The sequence below is a fragment of the Pinus tabuliformis genome, chromosome 1_2 (genome assembly GCF_031772625.1).
Source record: "Pinus tabuliformis cultivar Carrire ecotype Pingquan chromosome 1_2, CPIR1, whole genome shotgun sequence".
In the NCBI taxonomy this organism is placed as follows: domain Eukaryota; kingdom Viridiplantae; phylum Streptophyta; class Pinopsida; order Pinales; family Pinaceae; genus Pinus; species Pinus tabuliformis.
This window is the reverse complement of record NC_142298.1, coordinates 137,848,626-137,864,988: the sequence shown is the minus strand read 5'-3', so window position 1 is coordinate 137,864,988 and position 16,363 is coordinate 137,848,626. Positions and strand designations below refer to the sequence as shown.

Here is a 16,363-nt window from a genome sequence, read left to right as displayed (position 1 = left end):
GATAAAAGATCCAAATAAAAGACACAAACCTAACAAGAAAAGGAAACCGAGAGTTGGAGGAAAAGGAAAGTTCTAGGAACAAAGGGATTGGGATCTAGGAAGTTTTGATCTTCCAACCATCATCCTTATTTAGCGTATTGTAGATTTTCTCGATTTTAATGGCTTCCCTCAATTTACGATGATGGAAATGATCGATCTTAGCAAGGACATCAGAATTCTCTAAAAATATGTGGTGCTTCAACTTATAATCATGTTCAACTAAAGCAGAGGAGTGAGTCCCACAATGTCTTAGGTCAGCTGCTGTTCTTGAATCCTCTAATTTATGGAACAAACAGTTTCTCCAATGTAGGGGTTCCATAGGAACATGGAATTAGATAAACACCTTTCATTTTTTTAGGCTCCATAGGGTTTTTTATAGATCTTAAGGAGCCACGAATGATTTTTAATGGTATAAAGGTGGAAGAAACCTTGTGCCTCCTAAGAATCTGAGTAATCTTGTCCTTAGTCCCTTGGATAAAGGGAAGTTGGACACTAGAGGTAAATTCCAAAGTCTTTTTTTAGTCCTAGGACCTTTGCTAGCTTTTAGAAAGGCTTTGATACCCCGGTGTCTTTTATAGCCATTATTCTAAAAATAATTAAGGAGATGAGTTCTCTCTTTCATGAGATGGATTTCATCATAAACCCTTAAATCTTGAGTGGCTAATGTGTTGAGAACATCTATCTTTTGGGATGGATAATGATTAGAATTTCATGTATATATTGTTTAGTTTGAATTTTCTTACGAAAAGACTGGTGAGAGAAAGAACCATCATCTTTCTTCGAGACAAGCACATCAAGGAAGGGCAAGCTACCATCAACTTTAGTCTCCATTGTAAATTTTATGGATCTTGATTGATTGTTGAGATGTTGAAAGAATAGATCCAATTTTTCATGACCTTGGGGCAATAAGATGAAGGTGTCATCCACAAACCATTTCCACTTGTTAGGTTTAAATTGAGCATAAGCTAGAGCTTTAGATTCAAAATCCTCCTTGAACAGGTTAGAAACAACGAGAGAGAGGGGAGAGCCCAAAGCAACCCCGCATATTTGTTCATAAAATTCACCCTTAAAGCTGAAGAAAGTGGAGGTAAGGAAAATCTCTACAAGATTGGTTTTGTTACGGTCAGTGACATGTTTGATCACCTTAACAACCTCATTAATAGGGATGATGGTGTAGAGTGAAACAACATCAAAATTAACCATAATATCACCAGGCTCAAGTTTAACCTCTTTTAACTCATTAACAAAAGAGCAAGGGTCCTTGACAAAGAATCGGTACGACCAACCAAAGGCCTAAGCTTTCGGGCTAAATATTTAGCTAGAAGATACGTAGGCCCACCTATAGTATTGAAATGGGTCTAAGGGGAGCCCCCTCCTTGTGAATCTTAGGAAGCCCATAGATTCTCAGAGTGAGAGGGTTGCTCTCAATAAGTTTGTGGCTTATGGAGCTGACAGAATTATTAGATTTAATAGCCAAGGCAATAACTTTTGAAACCTTTTTTAGGGGGTTCTTACTGAGCTTTCTATAGCTCCCACTGTTGCACAAGTGATCTAACATTTTTCTATGGTAGTCATCTTTATCTAAGATTACAACTGCCCCTCTTTTATCAGCTTTAAGGACAACAATATTAGGGTTGTTGTTTAAAGGTTTAATGGCTTCGAATTATGACTTGCTAATATTACTCTTAGGAGGTCTAACTTTCTTAAGAATAATAGAACAATCTTGCCTAATGACATCTTTAATGTGATTAGGAAAATCCTTGATGCCAAATTCAATGAAGCAAATAATCTCCTCAACCAGGATCTTCCTAGGGGCAAGGGCAAAGTTTAACCCTTTTTTAAAAGACTATAAGGTGAGGGATCAAAAGAAAATTTAGAGAGATTTATCACCCTTTTATTAAAAGAGGAGGATAATGAATTATAAATTCTATCATAATTATTTGTTCTTTCGAACCAGGGTGGTCCACTCCAAGTTATCTAAATTTTCGTTACGTCGTAGAGGTCGGGTAACCAATTCGAGTACATCTCTCGCATTGGAAAATCCATGAATCTGGGCAAAAGTAAATTCAACTGACCATTTAGTACCAATTCCTCTCGCCCCTAACGGGTTAGCATGAGCCATTCCGGTTTCTTTTGTATAGCTGTGACCTCCTTGCTTGGTATAAGTGTTGTGGTCGGTGTCTTAACTACTCCAACCAAGGAAGAAAGTTCTCCCTATGTCATAATAATTATAATTAATAAGAGTAGTATTATTATTGTCATCCATATTATTGTCATGATTTAATTTATTAAACTCAAAGTTTGGAGCTTTTTTATTAATATTACCTAAGTTTGGCCCTTAGATAATGATTTATTTATTTATTGATTAATATTACCTAAGTTTGACCCTTCGATAATGATTTTTTATTATTATTACTATTACCAACGTTTGACCTTAGATAATGATTTTTTTTTTATTAATATTACCTAAGTCTAATAATGATTTTTATTTATTAATATTACCTAAATTTGACCCTTTGATAATGATTTTTTATTGTTATTAGTATTTCCTAAGTTTGGCCCTTAGATAATGATTTTGTTTCTATTAATATTGCCTAAGTTTGGACCCTAGATAATGATTTTTTTTTCTATTAATATTGCCCAAGTTTGGCCCTTAGATAATGATTTTTTTTCTATTAATATTGCCTAAGTTTGGCCCTTAGATAATGATTTTTTTTATTAATATTGCCTAAGTTTGGCCCCTAGATAATGATTTTTTTTATTAATATTGCCTAAGTTTGGCCCTTAGATAATGATTTTTTTTATTAATATTACCTAAGTTTGGCCCCTAGATAATGATTTTTTTTATTAATATTACCTAACTTTGGCCCTTAGATGATGATTTTTTAAATTTAATATTACCTAGCTTTGGCCCTTAGATAATGATTTTTTATTAGTATTAATATTAGCTAATTTTGGCCCTTAGATAATGATTTTTTTTTATTAATATTACCTTACTTTGGTCTTTAGATAATGATATTTTTTTTAATGGCATAGTCTAATTTATAGACGAAATAACCTTTTTTACCGGAAGTTATTAAAATCTTGAAATACAATTTCAAGATTTTTTTTGTTGTTTAAAATACATTTTTGAATGCATACATGGATTCAACACCCTTGAAAACCCCTTGGGGACTCGAATTATGCAAATTAAGCAATTTAAACTCAAGTTTTAAAAAACCTCTTGGATTCGAATTAAAATTAATGAGAAAAATGGTCATGAAAAAAGCCATTTCAGTTAGACTACACCTTTTTTTATTATTAATATTATCTAACTTTTTCCCTTAGATGATGTTATTTTTTATTAATATTATCTAAGTTTGACCCTTAGATAATAATTTTTTCAGTTTAATTTTTAGATATTTTCAATTGACTTACTATTTTATTATTTGTTGTTAAAAAAATAATAATATTATAATTATTATGATGATTATGATTATGATTATGATTATGATTATGATTATGATTATTATTATTATTATTATTATTATTATTATTATTATTATTATTATTATTGATGATGACGATTAACGTCCACTAAGACCAATGTGGTCTATCGAACCTCAAGAAAAGAGAGTCTAATTGTCATTCTTCAAAATCTTGTTTTTGTGATCAAAGAGCAAGGAAAGAAGCATTCCAAGATTGCTATAGTTGGGTTGGCTTAATAAGTCAAGAAGATTGGAGGTGTGGCTGATGATAGCGAATTGAGAGTGGATGTGGGCAAGAGCCGGGCAGTGTAAAAGGAATTGTTTTTCATCTTCCACCTTCTTAGTATCACAAATCTGACAAATTCTATCATCCCAGGGAGTCTTGGGAGTAGACCATCACTCGATCTCACTCTGAATCTCTTGAGAGCTAGTTCTAATCCTAACAATTTTCATTTTCTTCTTAGTGCTAATCAACATAGAGAGATAATTTTGGTTATCAAGGGTGGTGTTGATCACCTCCTTATAGTACCTTAGCTTCCTTTTACCCTCCAGCTCCTTAGTACCCCACATCTTGTCCTTAAAACTAGAGGTAATAGTATCTTTGATATTTTCCTTGCATTCCATGATGATCTCCTCCTTAATCCCCCAAAGGTTGATCCAATATTGAGCATTCTGATGCCACCCACGCTCGAGGTGCAAGTGGGGGTTTTGGCTAAAGTTAAAAGAAATTTTTGGGAGCCTCTTGGATTCCATATTGTGAAACTTCTTCTTATACATCAAATATCTAAACATAGCCACACTTTCAATGGGGGACATGCTAGCTTTGATCAAGAGGATAGGATAGGGAGTATTTCCCTTGATCTTGAAGTTATAGGTTATGAATTGTTTTTGGATCATCTCAATCTTTCTCCATGACTCCCTAGATATACTACACCCCAAACTTCACATCCATATAAGATAACAGGGGTGACGAGAGTCTCAAAGATGAACCATTTTTTACTCTAAATGTAAAGATTGGCTGACTTACAATTGTTTTCAAGCTCATACTAAGCTTTCCAACCTCCAATAATTCTTTTCTCGATGCTATAATTCAAGTTGAGATGATGAGGAAAGTCAATACCCAAATATTTATAAGAATAAAACTGCTCAAGACAATGGTTATCATAGACGAAACTGCCATGGGTGATATTTTTGGATTTAATGATCATGACCTTAGTCTTGTCGGTATTAACTGTCATACCCATCTTGGAGCAATAAACATGAAGAATCTTAAGCTACTTGTAATATGTCATCATGGCTCCTTACAAGAAGAACGATATCATCAGCATAAAGGAGAAGAGTAATGATAATACCATTGAGCTCAATGCATTTGCATCCCTTAGTTTCCAGACACTCCTCTAGTTTATTGATGTATATACGAAAAAGGGTAGCGAAAGGAGGCAACCTTGCTTAACCCCAATATTACATTTAATATCGTTAGACTGCCCTTCGTTGGTCTTAAGCTTGGCAATGACAACCTCGTAGAGGCGAATCATAACAATCCTCAGTTCAGGAGGAACCATGATCTCTTCAAGCCTCTCCCAAAGCTTATCTCAAGGGACAGTGTCGAAAGCTTTTCTAAAGTCCACAAAACAACATAACAGATTGATTTTACTATTGAAAAATTCCTCCGCGATGATCCTAAGGGTGATAAGGTGGTCGATGGTCGAGTGATGTCTCCTAAAAATAGCTTGCCCTTTAGCTCTTTTACCCTGGTTCTCAAGCCAAAGGCTAATCCTTTTGCCAGAATGAGCCCATAAAACTTAGCTAGGATGTGGCTAATCATGATGGTCCTTTAGTTAGAGGGAATGTTTTTCCCCATTTTTGAAGATAGGAACAATAAGGCTTTGCGTCCAAAGCTTGGGGAATCCATGCTTTACATCCAAATTGAGAATCTTGTGGAGATGAGGAATGAGGATAGAGTTTCCCATTTTAAAGATCTCAGCCTGGTAACTTTCAAGATCTTTGGATTTCCCATCAGTGAGCTTATTAATCCCAAACTCAACGTCTTCCAGAGAAAAAATATCATCCTTAATAGGAATGTTTAAGATGGTTCCTATGGTGTTCGGAGAGTTATACAACTTCTTAAGATAGTTATCCCAATTTTCTAGGGGGATAGAATGATTATCTTTAGTTTTACGAACAAGCACATTCCGCCAAAAAAATTTGGGCGCAATTTTAGAAAGGTGGAGAAGATGCTCTTGTCTCTTATTAATATGTGACCTATTCTTCCTCTTAATGAGAGCTTTGTATATAATTATATTTTGGAGCTTAATGTTATCATTAGGGATGTCTCTAATTGCTTTCCTGGAAATTTTACAGTCTTTGTCATACTAAGGATTGGAAGTTCTATTATTTTTCATATACGAATTCTTATTAGAGAATTTTCTAATCATGGTGGAAAGGGTAATAGTAAAATGGTAATCGATTTGATCAAGTTATGAGAAAATATTTCAGCGTAAATCACATGATAGTACATTTGTTGACGTGTTTCGAACCAGCAAGTGTGGTTCATCGTCAGGAAAAGTTGAAGAATAAAATCATGGCAATATCTTAACTAGGGAGATTAGACTTTGCAACGACTAGGATTGACTGAGAAATAATTATATTGGACTAGACCAGGCAAACGACTATAATTGACCCAGAAATGACTAGATTTGATCAATGTTGTTATTATAAGTTAGGGAGCCTAAATTCCTTTCCAAATCCCTTAAGAAAATGTCGAAATTACTTCTATCAAAGTGAATGTGACTTTTGCTTTCAATGTTCTCCTGCATGTGGGTGTTAAGCATAACAGGATTGAGGGATAAAGACAAGGGTATGTGGTCAGAGTCAAGCTTGTACCAGTTAAGAAGCTCAAAGTTGTAATATGGTTGAGGACATGGATGTCAGAGATCACATGATCCACGACACTGCTACCCAGCGCATGGAAACAGGTCATCTGGCCAGAGAGAGGCCATTTATTAATACCATTACAAATGATTAGGTCATGGGAACTACAAAGTTTGAGGAGATCGATGTTGAATAAGTTCTCGATCATGTCTTCATATTTTCTCTTGAATCTATTATCTAAGTGACTATCCTCATCAAGCCACAAGGGGTTGGGGTTAGAGTTGTTACTTAACATAATAGCTTGGTTAGTAACAGTCCAAGCATTAAAGTCTCCAAGCAAAAGGATATTGCCTTCATTCCTTAGGTTGTAGATGTCTTTTTCTAAGGTATTGAAATGACAATTCTTATCTAGGGTGTTTTTTGTATAGGATGTAGAGTTGTTTTTCTTATAGGATTTAAAAAAAAAATGATTTTTTTTTATTAATACTGTTTAAGTGACCCTAAGTTAACAATTTCCTTAGTTTGTGCTTTTAGATAGTTTTAGTTGTTGTCTTATTATTTTATTGTGTGGCTGACTAAAAAATATAAATAGATAAATTTATAAATTAATTAAATAAATAAATAATTTTTTTTTTCTCTAACAATCAATTTTAACATTCTAAAATATTTTATTAATTAAATATATTTATCGAGTCAAAACTAGTTGTTATATTCTAACCATTGTAAATTAATTGTCTCTACATTGTGCTCTCTCTATTTAATAGTATTTCATGGTCTGATTTTCCATCTTGTCCTCACGATGAACCACATTGGTTGGTTCCATAGGCATCAACAAAACTTCTCCTATGTGATTTCAATAATTCAAACTATATTATCATATATATATATATATAAACCATAATAAAATTGTTAAAATAATGAGAATATTATTAATAAAAATATGTTTTAATATAATAATATTATAATATAATTTATTTATTTTTTTCATCATTGTGTTAAGAGGTTCTCTACAACCTATTGTGTAAGACACGTGGTAAGGTTAGGTTAGGTTATGTAAACATTTTGGCTCTGTCAAATTACCTAAAATAAAATAAAATAAGAAAAATAATTATTATTATTATTAATTATTAATAATTAAACCATCTAAATCCATTTTATCTATGGATCTAACCCTTCCTCAAATTTTTCACTAAAAAAAGAGGTTTGTGGCTTGAGACATTTGATCCCTCCAAAAGCTTGATAGGTCCAAACTTAATATGGATCTAGGTCATTTAAAAAAAAATTGAAGGAATATATATCTTCCAAAAAGTTAAATGAATATATACTTTATATTTATAACTTTTCATTCTAAAAACTTAAATGAGTTTAAATTTAATAATATCTATTATTTAATTTTGTTTTTTTGTTAATTAGTAACATCCTTCTATTAATATATCACAAATATCTACAAAACACAATGATCCTCCTTGGTGCACACTACCATGAAACGAAACATGTATGACCATTAGGTGCTATAGAAAGAGTCCAAAATGTAGTATACCAGTCCAAAATACTAAAGGGACATTCAAAAAGATTTGTGGCTACACTTAAACTATAAAACCATAAACCAAATAACCAGTTACCGTGCCATCACCGATTAAAAAACATAATTGAAATAACACCAAGAGAGAAATTCATCCAAATGCATTGAACTAGCCAAAAGAGTTGGAAACCTCTGAGTATCGTATTGATGGTCAAACCATCCAGGCTATGTGATTTCTTGCCACCAAGATGTGACTCCAATTGGGTGAGTCTGGCTCTAATGTTGAGCACATAAGAGTGTAAATTTTGGATGTACTTTTGAATCTCCCTCAACATGTTGGCGAAATTCTTTTAAATTGTTGATTTATCCTACATCACTTTCCCTATGAGGGTCTTGGTGTGTCATTTGATGTTGAATAGCCTGGATGTATTAGTTTCTTCGGTCACTAGTGTGTCCAATATCAAGCACCCAATCTTTGGTAGCACACTCACTTTCTCCTCTACTTTAGAGTATTGCACAAAGTTGGGTTCTCAATTCCCTTAGTGAGAATTTCCCCACCAACTTTAGGCGCGAATGAACCCTTGCTAACTCCATCTAAGACTTCATTGCGCGACACCTCTTACCGCCAGTTCACTAGTTATGAGCCATACAATCAAGTGGGTTGATTAATCTTACATGAGGGGGGCAGGTAGGTACCCATCCAAATGTACTCCTAGTGCCAAGAGACGACAGGTTAGCTCTTTCCCCTCCACCACTGCTGCCATGATGTCCACCACCATAAGAGAAATATAGATATATATATATATATATATATATATATATATATGGAATTAGACTAAGCCTACACCGGGGACAACCCTAGTATTGCATGAAAAAAGATTTGCATTGTCGGGTGCTATCACTATTGTGCAAAGAGTCGAGCTTGCATGCCACTTGAGATAGTTTAATTCCGTAAACTGTGACTCCCATCCTCCTCCCCTCCATAAACCAACTAATCTACACCTTCTGCAAGCACAAGTGAATCAAGGGATTTGAACTTTGAACCTCCTCACACATAACACTTCATTTTCAAAACCATGACTAATTAAGTTGTCTCTGAAAAATAGTTTAATTTTGTTATTATTAATTATATAACATATTATTAAAAAAAAAAAAACCTGTTATTTTAAATTGGAAATAAAACCAAAACATTTCAATTTTTTATTAAATTTTAATCTTTTAAATAATAAAAAATTAATATTTTATTTAAGATAGATTTATATATTTATTATTTTTATTTATTAAAATAAAATTTCCCGTATTATACAAAGTCGAATGAATATATATCCCCCCATTTCACATTAATAGTTTGTTTAATAAAATTCTGTAACTTTAAAAGCACCAAAAGTCAAATATGATAGCTCTATAACATTAGAGAACAGGCAAATGGAGATGAAACATAGAAATAGAAATAGAAGTGAAAAAATAAAGGTGATCTATAGGACCACAGAGCTTGAATGGTACGTAACGCGGCATGCATGTTCTTCAGCTATACAAACAACTGTAAAGAGGAGGGCGCAATCAAAACTCTAAGTAGATGGGCTGTAGGCCGAAACCTTCTCCGGCATTAAATAATACCCTTCCTCCTTTCTGCTCCTATTTAGTTTCTGCAATCAGAGCTGGCGTTGTGTACGGAGGCTGATAGCGAAATTCTGGCGAAAAAATTCAAGAAATTTAAAAGATTTAGAGTATTTGAATTGTTTTTTAAAGGGTGAAAATAGATTAATACCATCCATAACTTCTACGCACCCATAAACCTAAAACTTATTAATGGTAACCCAAATTCTAAAAATTCCTGCTTTATTTTTTTCAAATTCCTCCTAAAATTTCCATTATTTTCCTCGCGATTGCTGTGCAGTTTATCGGAAGAGCCAAGAAGCAGGGTGGGTTGAGGGTTGTAACATGGGAAATTGGGACCGAGTGTCCCATGCATCTTTATCATCAACCGAATCCCTAACTACGCCGAATGTGAAAAGGAAAGTTAGAACAACCTGAGCCCTAAACATGCCGATTGCTTTTTAAAACTGGATACCCTGCTTTCTGTTTTCCTGTCATTGGAGAAACAAGTCGCTGGCACTCCCCTTTCATACATAAAATCCCGCCTTCCTATTCACCACGTATGGGTGGACGTTTCTCTCGGATCTTCATTATTGTGACAGAAATAGTTATTGCATGCCGTGATAGTTGGGTGAATTATCATATGAATTAATGTTATTCGGTGGGCAGTTGAAGAGTAATCCGGTCCATGACTGTCATTTAAATCTCGTTTGTCAGGAATAAGCATTAGTTTTGGATCGCTTTCACTGGCACTGTCTTTCCTCAGCAGCAAGTATTATTGGGCGAGCCAGCTGAGTTGGGTGATTTCTTGTTACCGAGATGTCACTCATGTACTTCTGAATCTCCCTCAGGGTAGAATTTTTTTAAGCAGCTGACTTGTTCTGCATCGCTTCCCTGATGAGGGTTTTAGTGTCAGTAAAGTTGAATTTCCTGGTGTTTCTTATTCTTAGCCTGTGCAATGTCAGGCATCTAATTTTTAGAAACACATTGATTGAAGATTAATCTGTTCACGAGTATTTAATTTTTAGAAACACATTGATTGAAGATTAATCTGTTTACAGTGAGATTTTATTACTAGGATTGTGTGAAATTTGATTGAGCTTGGATGTCATTTGGAATAGTTTAATCTCAAAAAATAGTTCTCATTTTTAACCCCTCTTCACTCTCTATAGAATTTAAACATATAACCTAATAAAAACTAAACCCCACACAAATCAACTTATCTACACCTCATAAATTAATTTTGTTAATTCACTCTCTATAGAATTACATTAACTAATAAAAACTATCTTTTACACCTCATAAATAATTTTGTTATTATTAATTATAACATATTATATAATTTTTATCATTAATCATATTACTGGTTAATTAAACTTTAACACTGTAAATCACTAAAACATATTTTATTAAAAATATATATTTTAAAATGTATGTTTAATTTATTTTTATTTTTTATTCTTGAAAAATAAATATATATACCTTTCCATTTAAGATTAATAATAACTATGTTGTTATATTATGTATCATATCACTTCATTTCAAATATTTAAAACATTAATCATATACCATTTCAAATTATTTATCAGATGTTAACCTTTAAAAATTAATATTGTATTTAAAATGTAGATTTCTTTCCCATTCATATATAAATGTGTATATATATATATTCCATCCTACACAGTGGAATGAACATATACCTTCGGATTTAAAATTAATAGTTAACCATTCATTAAAATTGTTCTCTGAATAATCATGTAATGTAGCATGTGACCTCATTTTAAAATTCTGGATCCTTGATCGCATGTCACATCATAGATAATATTCATGTTCGGCCCATTGCTCGATCTATCATGTCTGTAAAGCCTTCACCTGCCCAACCCAACCCACGTATGACTTTTGTGGGTTCTTCACCAACCCCATAAATATATAACTTTATACAGAAGTTGACATCAATCCTTCTGCATCCATAAAGAGTCCAACCATGCAAAGCTTTACTGGTAACCTCCACAGCCACTAAAATCCTCGTTTGTCAGAAGTTAGCATTAGTTTTGGATCGCTTCACAGCCACTGTCTTCTCTCAGCAGCAAGTAAAGTTCAAGTTGTGGGTATTCTTTCGAGATATAGAGTTTGCAGACAGTCCGAAGCCCTCATGGCGCCCGTTCTCTCTCACGTTAACCCCAACCCCACTGCTGTGGGGATGAACATGGGTATCACCCGGCAACCAGAGATTCTCGTGACACCCGCTTTGCCACCTCCCATTACGGATCGGTTCCTATACCTTTCCAACCTCGACGATCCTGCTATACTCAGACTCCATGTTCCTCTCATCCACTTTTATCGCTATAATCCCTCCATGAAAAATCAGGATCCAGTGAAGACTATTAGAGAAGCTCTGAGCAAGACCTTGGTGCATTACTTCCCTTTTGCAGGAAGACTGAGGGATGCAGACAATTCAAAGCTCCAACTCGAGTGCACTGGAGAAGGAGTATTATTTGTAGAAGCTGATGCCCCTCATCTTTCCTTGAAAGACTTTGGAGACGTTATATGTCCGCCCTTTCCCTGTCTGGATGAATTGCTCTATCAACCTCCTGGATCCGAAACCATTACCAATTCTCCACTTCTTATCGTTCAGGTATGTTGTGTTCTCTTCTTCTTTTTTCAGGTATGTATGTATGTTTTTTTTGCCTTTTCTATATTAGCATTATTGGAAATTTAGTGTCTAACCATATTTTTGGACTCTGCAATAGAATGAAGTTTATTGTGATATTTTCATGCCTTTTCTATATTAGCATTATTGGAAATTTAGTGTCTAACCATATTTTTGGACTCTGCAATAGAATGAAGTTTATTGTGATATTTTCATGGTAAATTTTACAAATATTTTGGAATTTAATGAATAAAAAAATTCAATTGTTTAAAGTAGTACTTGTCCATATTTCTAGATCCGAAAAGCATTAGGTGTACAACATATGGCCTCAATAAAAAAAATATCCCTGAATGTAATTTAGATTAGCGATACAAAATAATTGCAAATAAATTTATATTTTTCTAACTGCATCAGTGTTGATTACCAATTTATCTTAAACACAATGCAATACAATATACAAATTTACAGCGAATTCGAGAAAACTGGCGAGAAAACTCCTAGAATTATTGAAAAATGAATCATAATTAGACTTTAATTATAGTGAATTAAGGTGGTGAATCATAATTAGAGTTTAATTATAGTGAAGTAAGGTGGTCCTGTCCCTTAATGTTCGTAGAAAGGCTTTTTATGATACTCTGTTCCGCCCCGCAGTCTCTTTCGTCTTTTTTCCGTTTTATTTTTGTTTTTAACAAAATAATTTGATAAATAAAGGTAAATTTAAACGTGAATTTCATTGAAAATATTTTTAAATTCAAAAATTTACAATTATGATGTAAAGAGTTTATTTTAAAATAGAATTATCAAAATCTTAATTTAATTATTAATAATGGAGTATTCTCAATAGGGGCAGTGTTTTATCCCGTAAAAATAAAATTAAAATTAAATAAAAAATTAAAATAATATAATATAAACCTTTTAACTTCATCAAATTAAAATAAAAATAATTCTATATTAAAATATGATAAAGTCAGTGTTTATTATGAATTCATGCCATTTAATTTTCTATTTAATTTATTTCATGTTGTTGTGTAAGATCCGATTACCGATCTCACACATTAATAAAATCAGTCTCCATGATCTACACACATTGATAAAATCAGTCTCCATGATCTACATTCTCAGGTGACGCGTTTGAAATGCGGAGGGTTCATATTTGCTTTGAGGTTCAATCACTGCATGACCGACGCCATTGGAATCCTCCAGTTCTTGAAGGCCCTAGCTGAAATGGCGAGAGGGGCGTCTCAGCCTTCGATTCTCCCTGTTTGGAATAGGGAAATCCTCCAACCCCGCACAAATACATTAGATCTCACAGATGATGACCAATATGCCGACCACCATGCATTAAATCTCAGTGCAGATGATGAATACACGCCGCAACAACAAGTGGAAGAAGAAATGCAGACTGTATCAGTTTTGTTCGGGCCAGAAGAAATTGCAGATCTGAAAAGCCAAGTGGGAGGGAAGTGTTCCACATTTGAAGTATTATCAGCTTGGTTGTGGCGCTCCAGATGCAAGGTTCTCAATATCCCCGCCGACCAGGAATCGAGTTTGGTCTTTCCAATAGATATCAGATCCAGGCTTCAACCGCCCCTTCCCAATGGTTACTATGGCAACGGACTCAGTGTCTCCTTCGCCGTGGCAAGAGCAGGGGATTTAATAGAAAAGCCACTGTCTTTTGCTGTTAAATTAATTAGTGACGCCAAAAGAATTGTTGACGATGAGTACGTCAGAACCCAAATCGACATGCTGGAAGTGGTAGGGCATACTGCTCCTACTCTGGTCGGCTCTTTCATGACCAATGATCACTCCAAAGTTGATTTTGCAGGAGTGGATTTTGGGTGGGGAAAAGCGGAGTATGGAGGCGTTGCAGTGGCTGCGGACCCAAACGAATCAATGTACGTTCGTGTGCGCAGCACAAGTAGCGGAATCGAAAAGATCGTGGTGCCAATTTGTCTACCGACCACCGCCATTCAAACACTTCAGCAAGATCTCCGCTACGCCACATGCTAATGCCATGCCAGTTCGTTGCTAAGGATGGAGGTTTAGTCTTAGCCGTCGCTAGTTAGCTCCGATTTGATGTATTTTATGCATGTTGTGTCAGCTTCCCTATACAGGTTAAGATGGAGGTTCTGTCTTATTAGTCGCTGGTTCCGATTTGATGTGTTTTATGTATGTTGTGTCAGCTTCCCTATACAGAATAAGTTGGTCGTGTCTTTTTTTCTTTGAACTTGTCAAATTCTCTAATTCCTGAGCGCGAACTCCCGGAATGAAGAATTCAAGATTTAATAAACTTTCATTTTTGAATGCGAAAGCATGGAATGAAAGCAGTGTTGCATGCAAGATAGTCATTATCTAATAAATTTGAATATCAATTCATGGTTTACTAACAGGCTTCCTCGTTCAAGGTTGAATTTATTTAAATTTTATAGATAGTGTATGGATTTATGTATCTATATCAGTCGTCAAAAAATTCACAAGTAAAATTTAAAAGGAAATAATAGAGCCTAGAGGTTTGTTGGGTTAATTTACCTTTAATATAAAGGGATGTGTATTTTTTTACATATTTTTTTTAAGTTAAAAATTATATTTTAAATAGAAAAATAATGTCAATTACAATAAAAAAAATTGAATATATTGTAAAGTAATGAAAGGTAAAAAAATGTGTGGGTAAGATGTTTAAATCTTATAATTTGGTTATTGATAAAATATTTTTATACCAATTAATATTGACATATATTTAAAAATATGTTTAATAAAAATACATTTAATTTATATTGTAAAATATATGGATGTACATGTTATGTAAAACATTTTAATGTCAATTGCTTATATATTATATATCATTTAATAAAATTAAGTATATATCATGAAAAAATAAGTTTTTATGGTTAAAATGTTTATTTGATCCTATGTATACTCTATTTAGCATTCAAAATACAATTTAAACAATGAAAAATAACACATTGTATTTTACATTGTAAATAAGTTTGCACGTGAAGCAATTTGATCCCTCTAGGCTCATGTTAGATCTGTACTTAAATGGATCTATGCTGGTAAATAATGGTGGTAGCCAACATGTGGGTGTACTACCCAAATTTGTGATGTAATAAATAGGAGTATACACAAACACTAATGAGTGTGAAAAAGAAGAAGAAAAAATTTATTTTTTTGTTTTTTTATATATTTTTTCCTTTAGATAAATAAAATTGATATTAAAATATATTAGTTGAAATATATCTTTGATTTAATTATTATATTGAAATATTTTTACAATATAAAAATTATATATTTTAGTAGTACTCTAAATCATGAGTAAAAATATAAAAGTATTTTTTTTCCAATTTTTATTTCTCAGATAAAATTATATTGCTTCAGATAAAAAAATTGAAATCATACCTTCTTAGAATTATGTTACTTCACATTAAAATATTATGTTACTTCACATTAAAAAATATATTAGACACTTTTAAAATTAGGTTACTTCACATAGAGATTTAAATATTGCCTTCTTTTAAAACTTTATTACTTCACATAAAGATTTAAATATTGCGTTCTTTTAACGGAAAGAAGCTCACTCAGTCGTCTGTCAAGGACCGCTCAAAACTTGGCGGTTATTATTATTTTTGTATTATATCTATATCATATCATACGTTTCCTCGGTTTGGGTGATATCATATCATACGACAATTCCAAAAACTCTTTGCTTTCTAAAACTGAATCATTCCAAAAGAGCGTAGGAGAAAACGTTTCACTTTCCAAAATTTAATCATTCCAAATAGCGTAGCAGAAGGAGCTTCCACAACAATGTAAATTTCGTCCACATTTCGTTGAAACTTTATACGCCGAAACGTTATAAATTTCGAAAATTTCGTATTCATGTATCAACGTAATTCTCGGTAAAATTTGAGTTATAAATAAGTTTAATTATAATATTGATTATGGCTGCGAAAAAATTATGATGAGGAATTTTGTTTATTTAATTTTTTTAATGGTTATAAAAATAAAATTTAATAATTTTTAAAAATTATGTTATAGATATTTTTTATTGGAATTGGATACTTAAATCAATTAGTTTTTTTATTTTATGGTTTAAATTGAAAAATGTCTTTATATTCTGGTCATCGCTATTATATTAATGAATGAAATTCGTAGTACATATCTAAATCATGTGATTAAAGCATGTTTAAATTAAAAAATTCAAATCCTCATTAAAAATTT

At 33.0% G+C, this 16,363-nt stretch overlaps 1 protein-coding gene across 1 annotated transcript; it reads left to right on the top strand.

The window, feature by feature from the left end:
* Positions 1 to 11,459: 11,459 nt before the first annotated feature.
* Positions 11,460 to 14,528, top strand: LOC149204903 (benzyl alcohol O-benzoyltransferase-like). The gene is made up of 2 exons (XM_089394825.1): positions 11,460 to 12,130; positions 13,268 to 14,528. The coding sequence occupies exons 1-2, from the start codon at positions 11,648 to 11,650 to the stop codon at positions 14,153 to 14,155; spliced, it is 1,371 nt and encodes a 456-aa protein (XP_089250951.1). The 5' UTR covers positions 11,460 to 11,647; the 3' UTR covers positions 14,156 to 14,528.
* Positions 14,529 to 16,363: the final 1,835 nt, after the last annotated feature.

Excerpts from the sequence above, each read along its gene's own strand:
- LOC149204903 (XM_089394825.1), top strand. The coding sequence starts at position 11,648 with ATGGCGCCCGTTCTCTCTCACGTTAACCCCAACCCCACTGCTGTGGGG. Across the intron at positions 12,131-13,267 it reads CTCCACTTCTTATCGTTCAG|GTGACGCGTTTGAAATGCGG; the intron begins GTATGTTGTGTT and ends CTACATTCTCAG.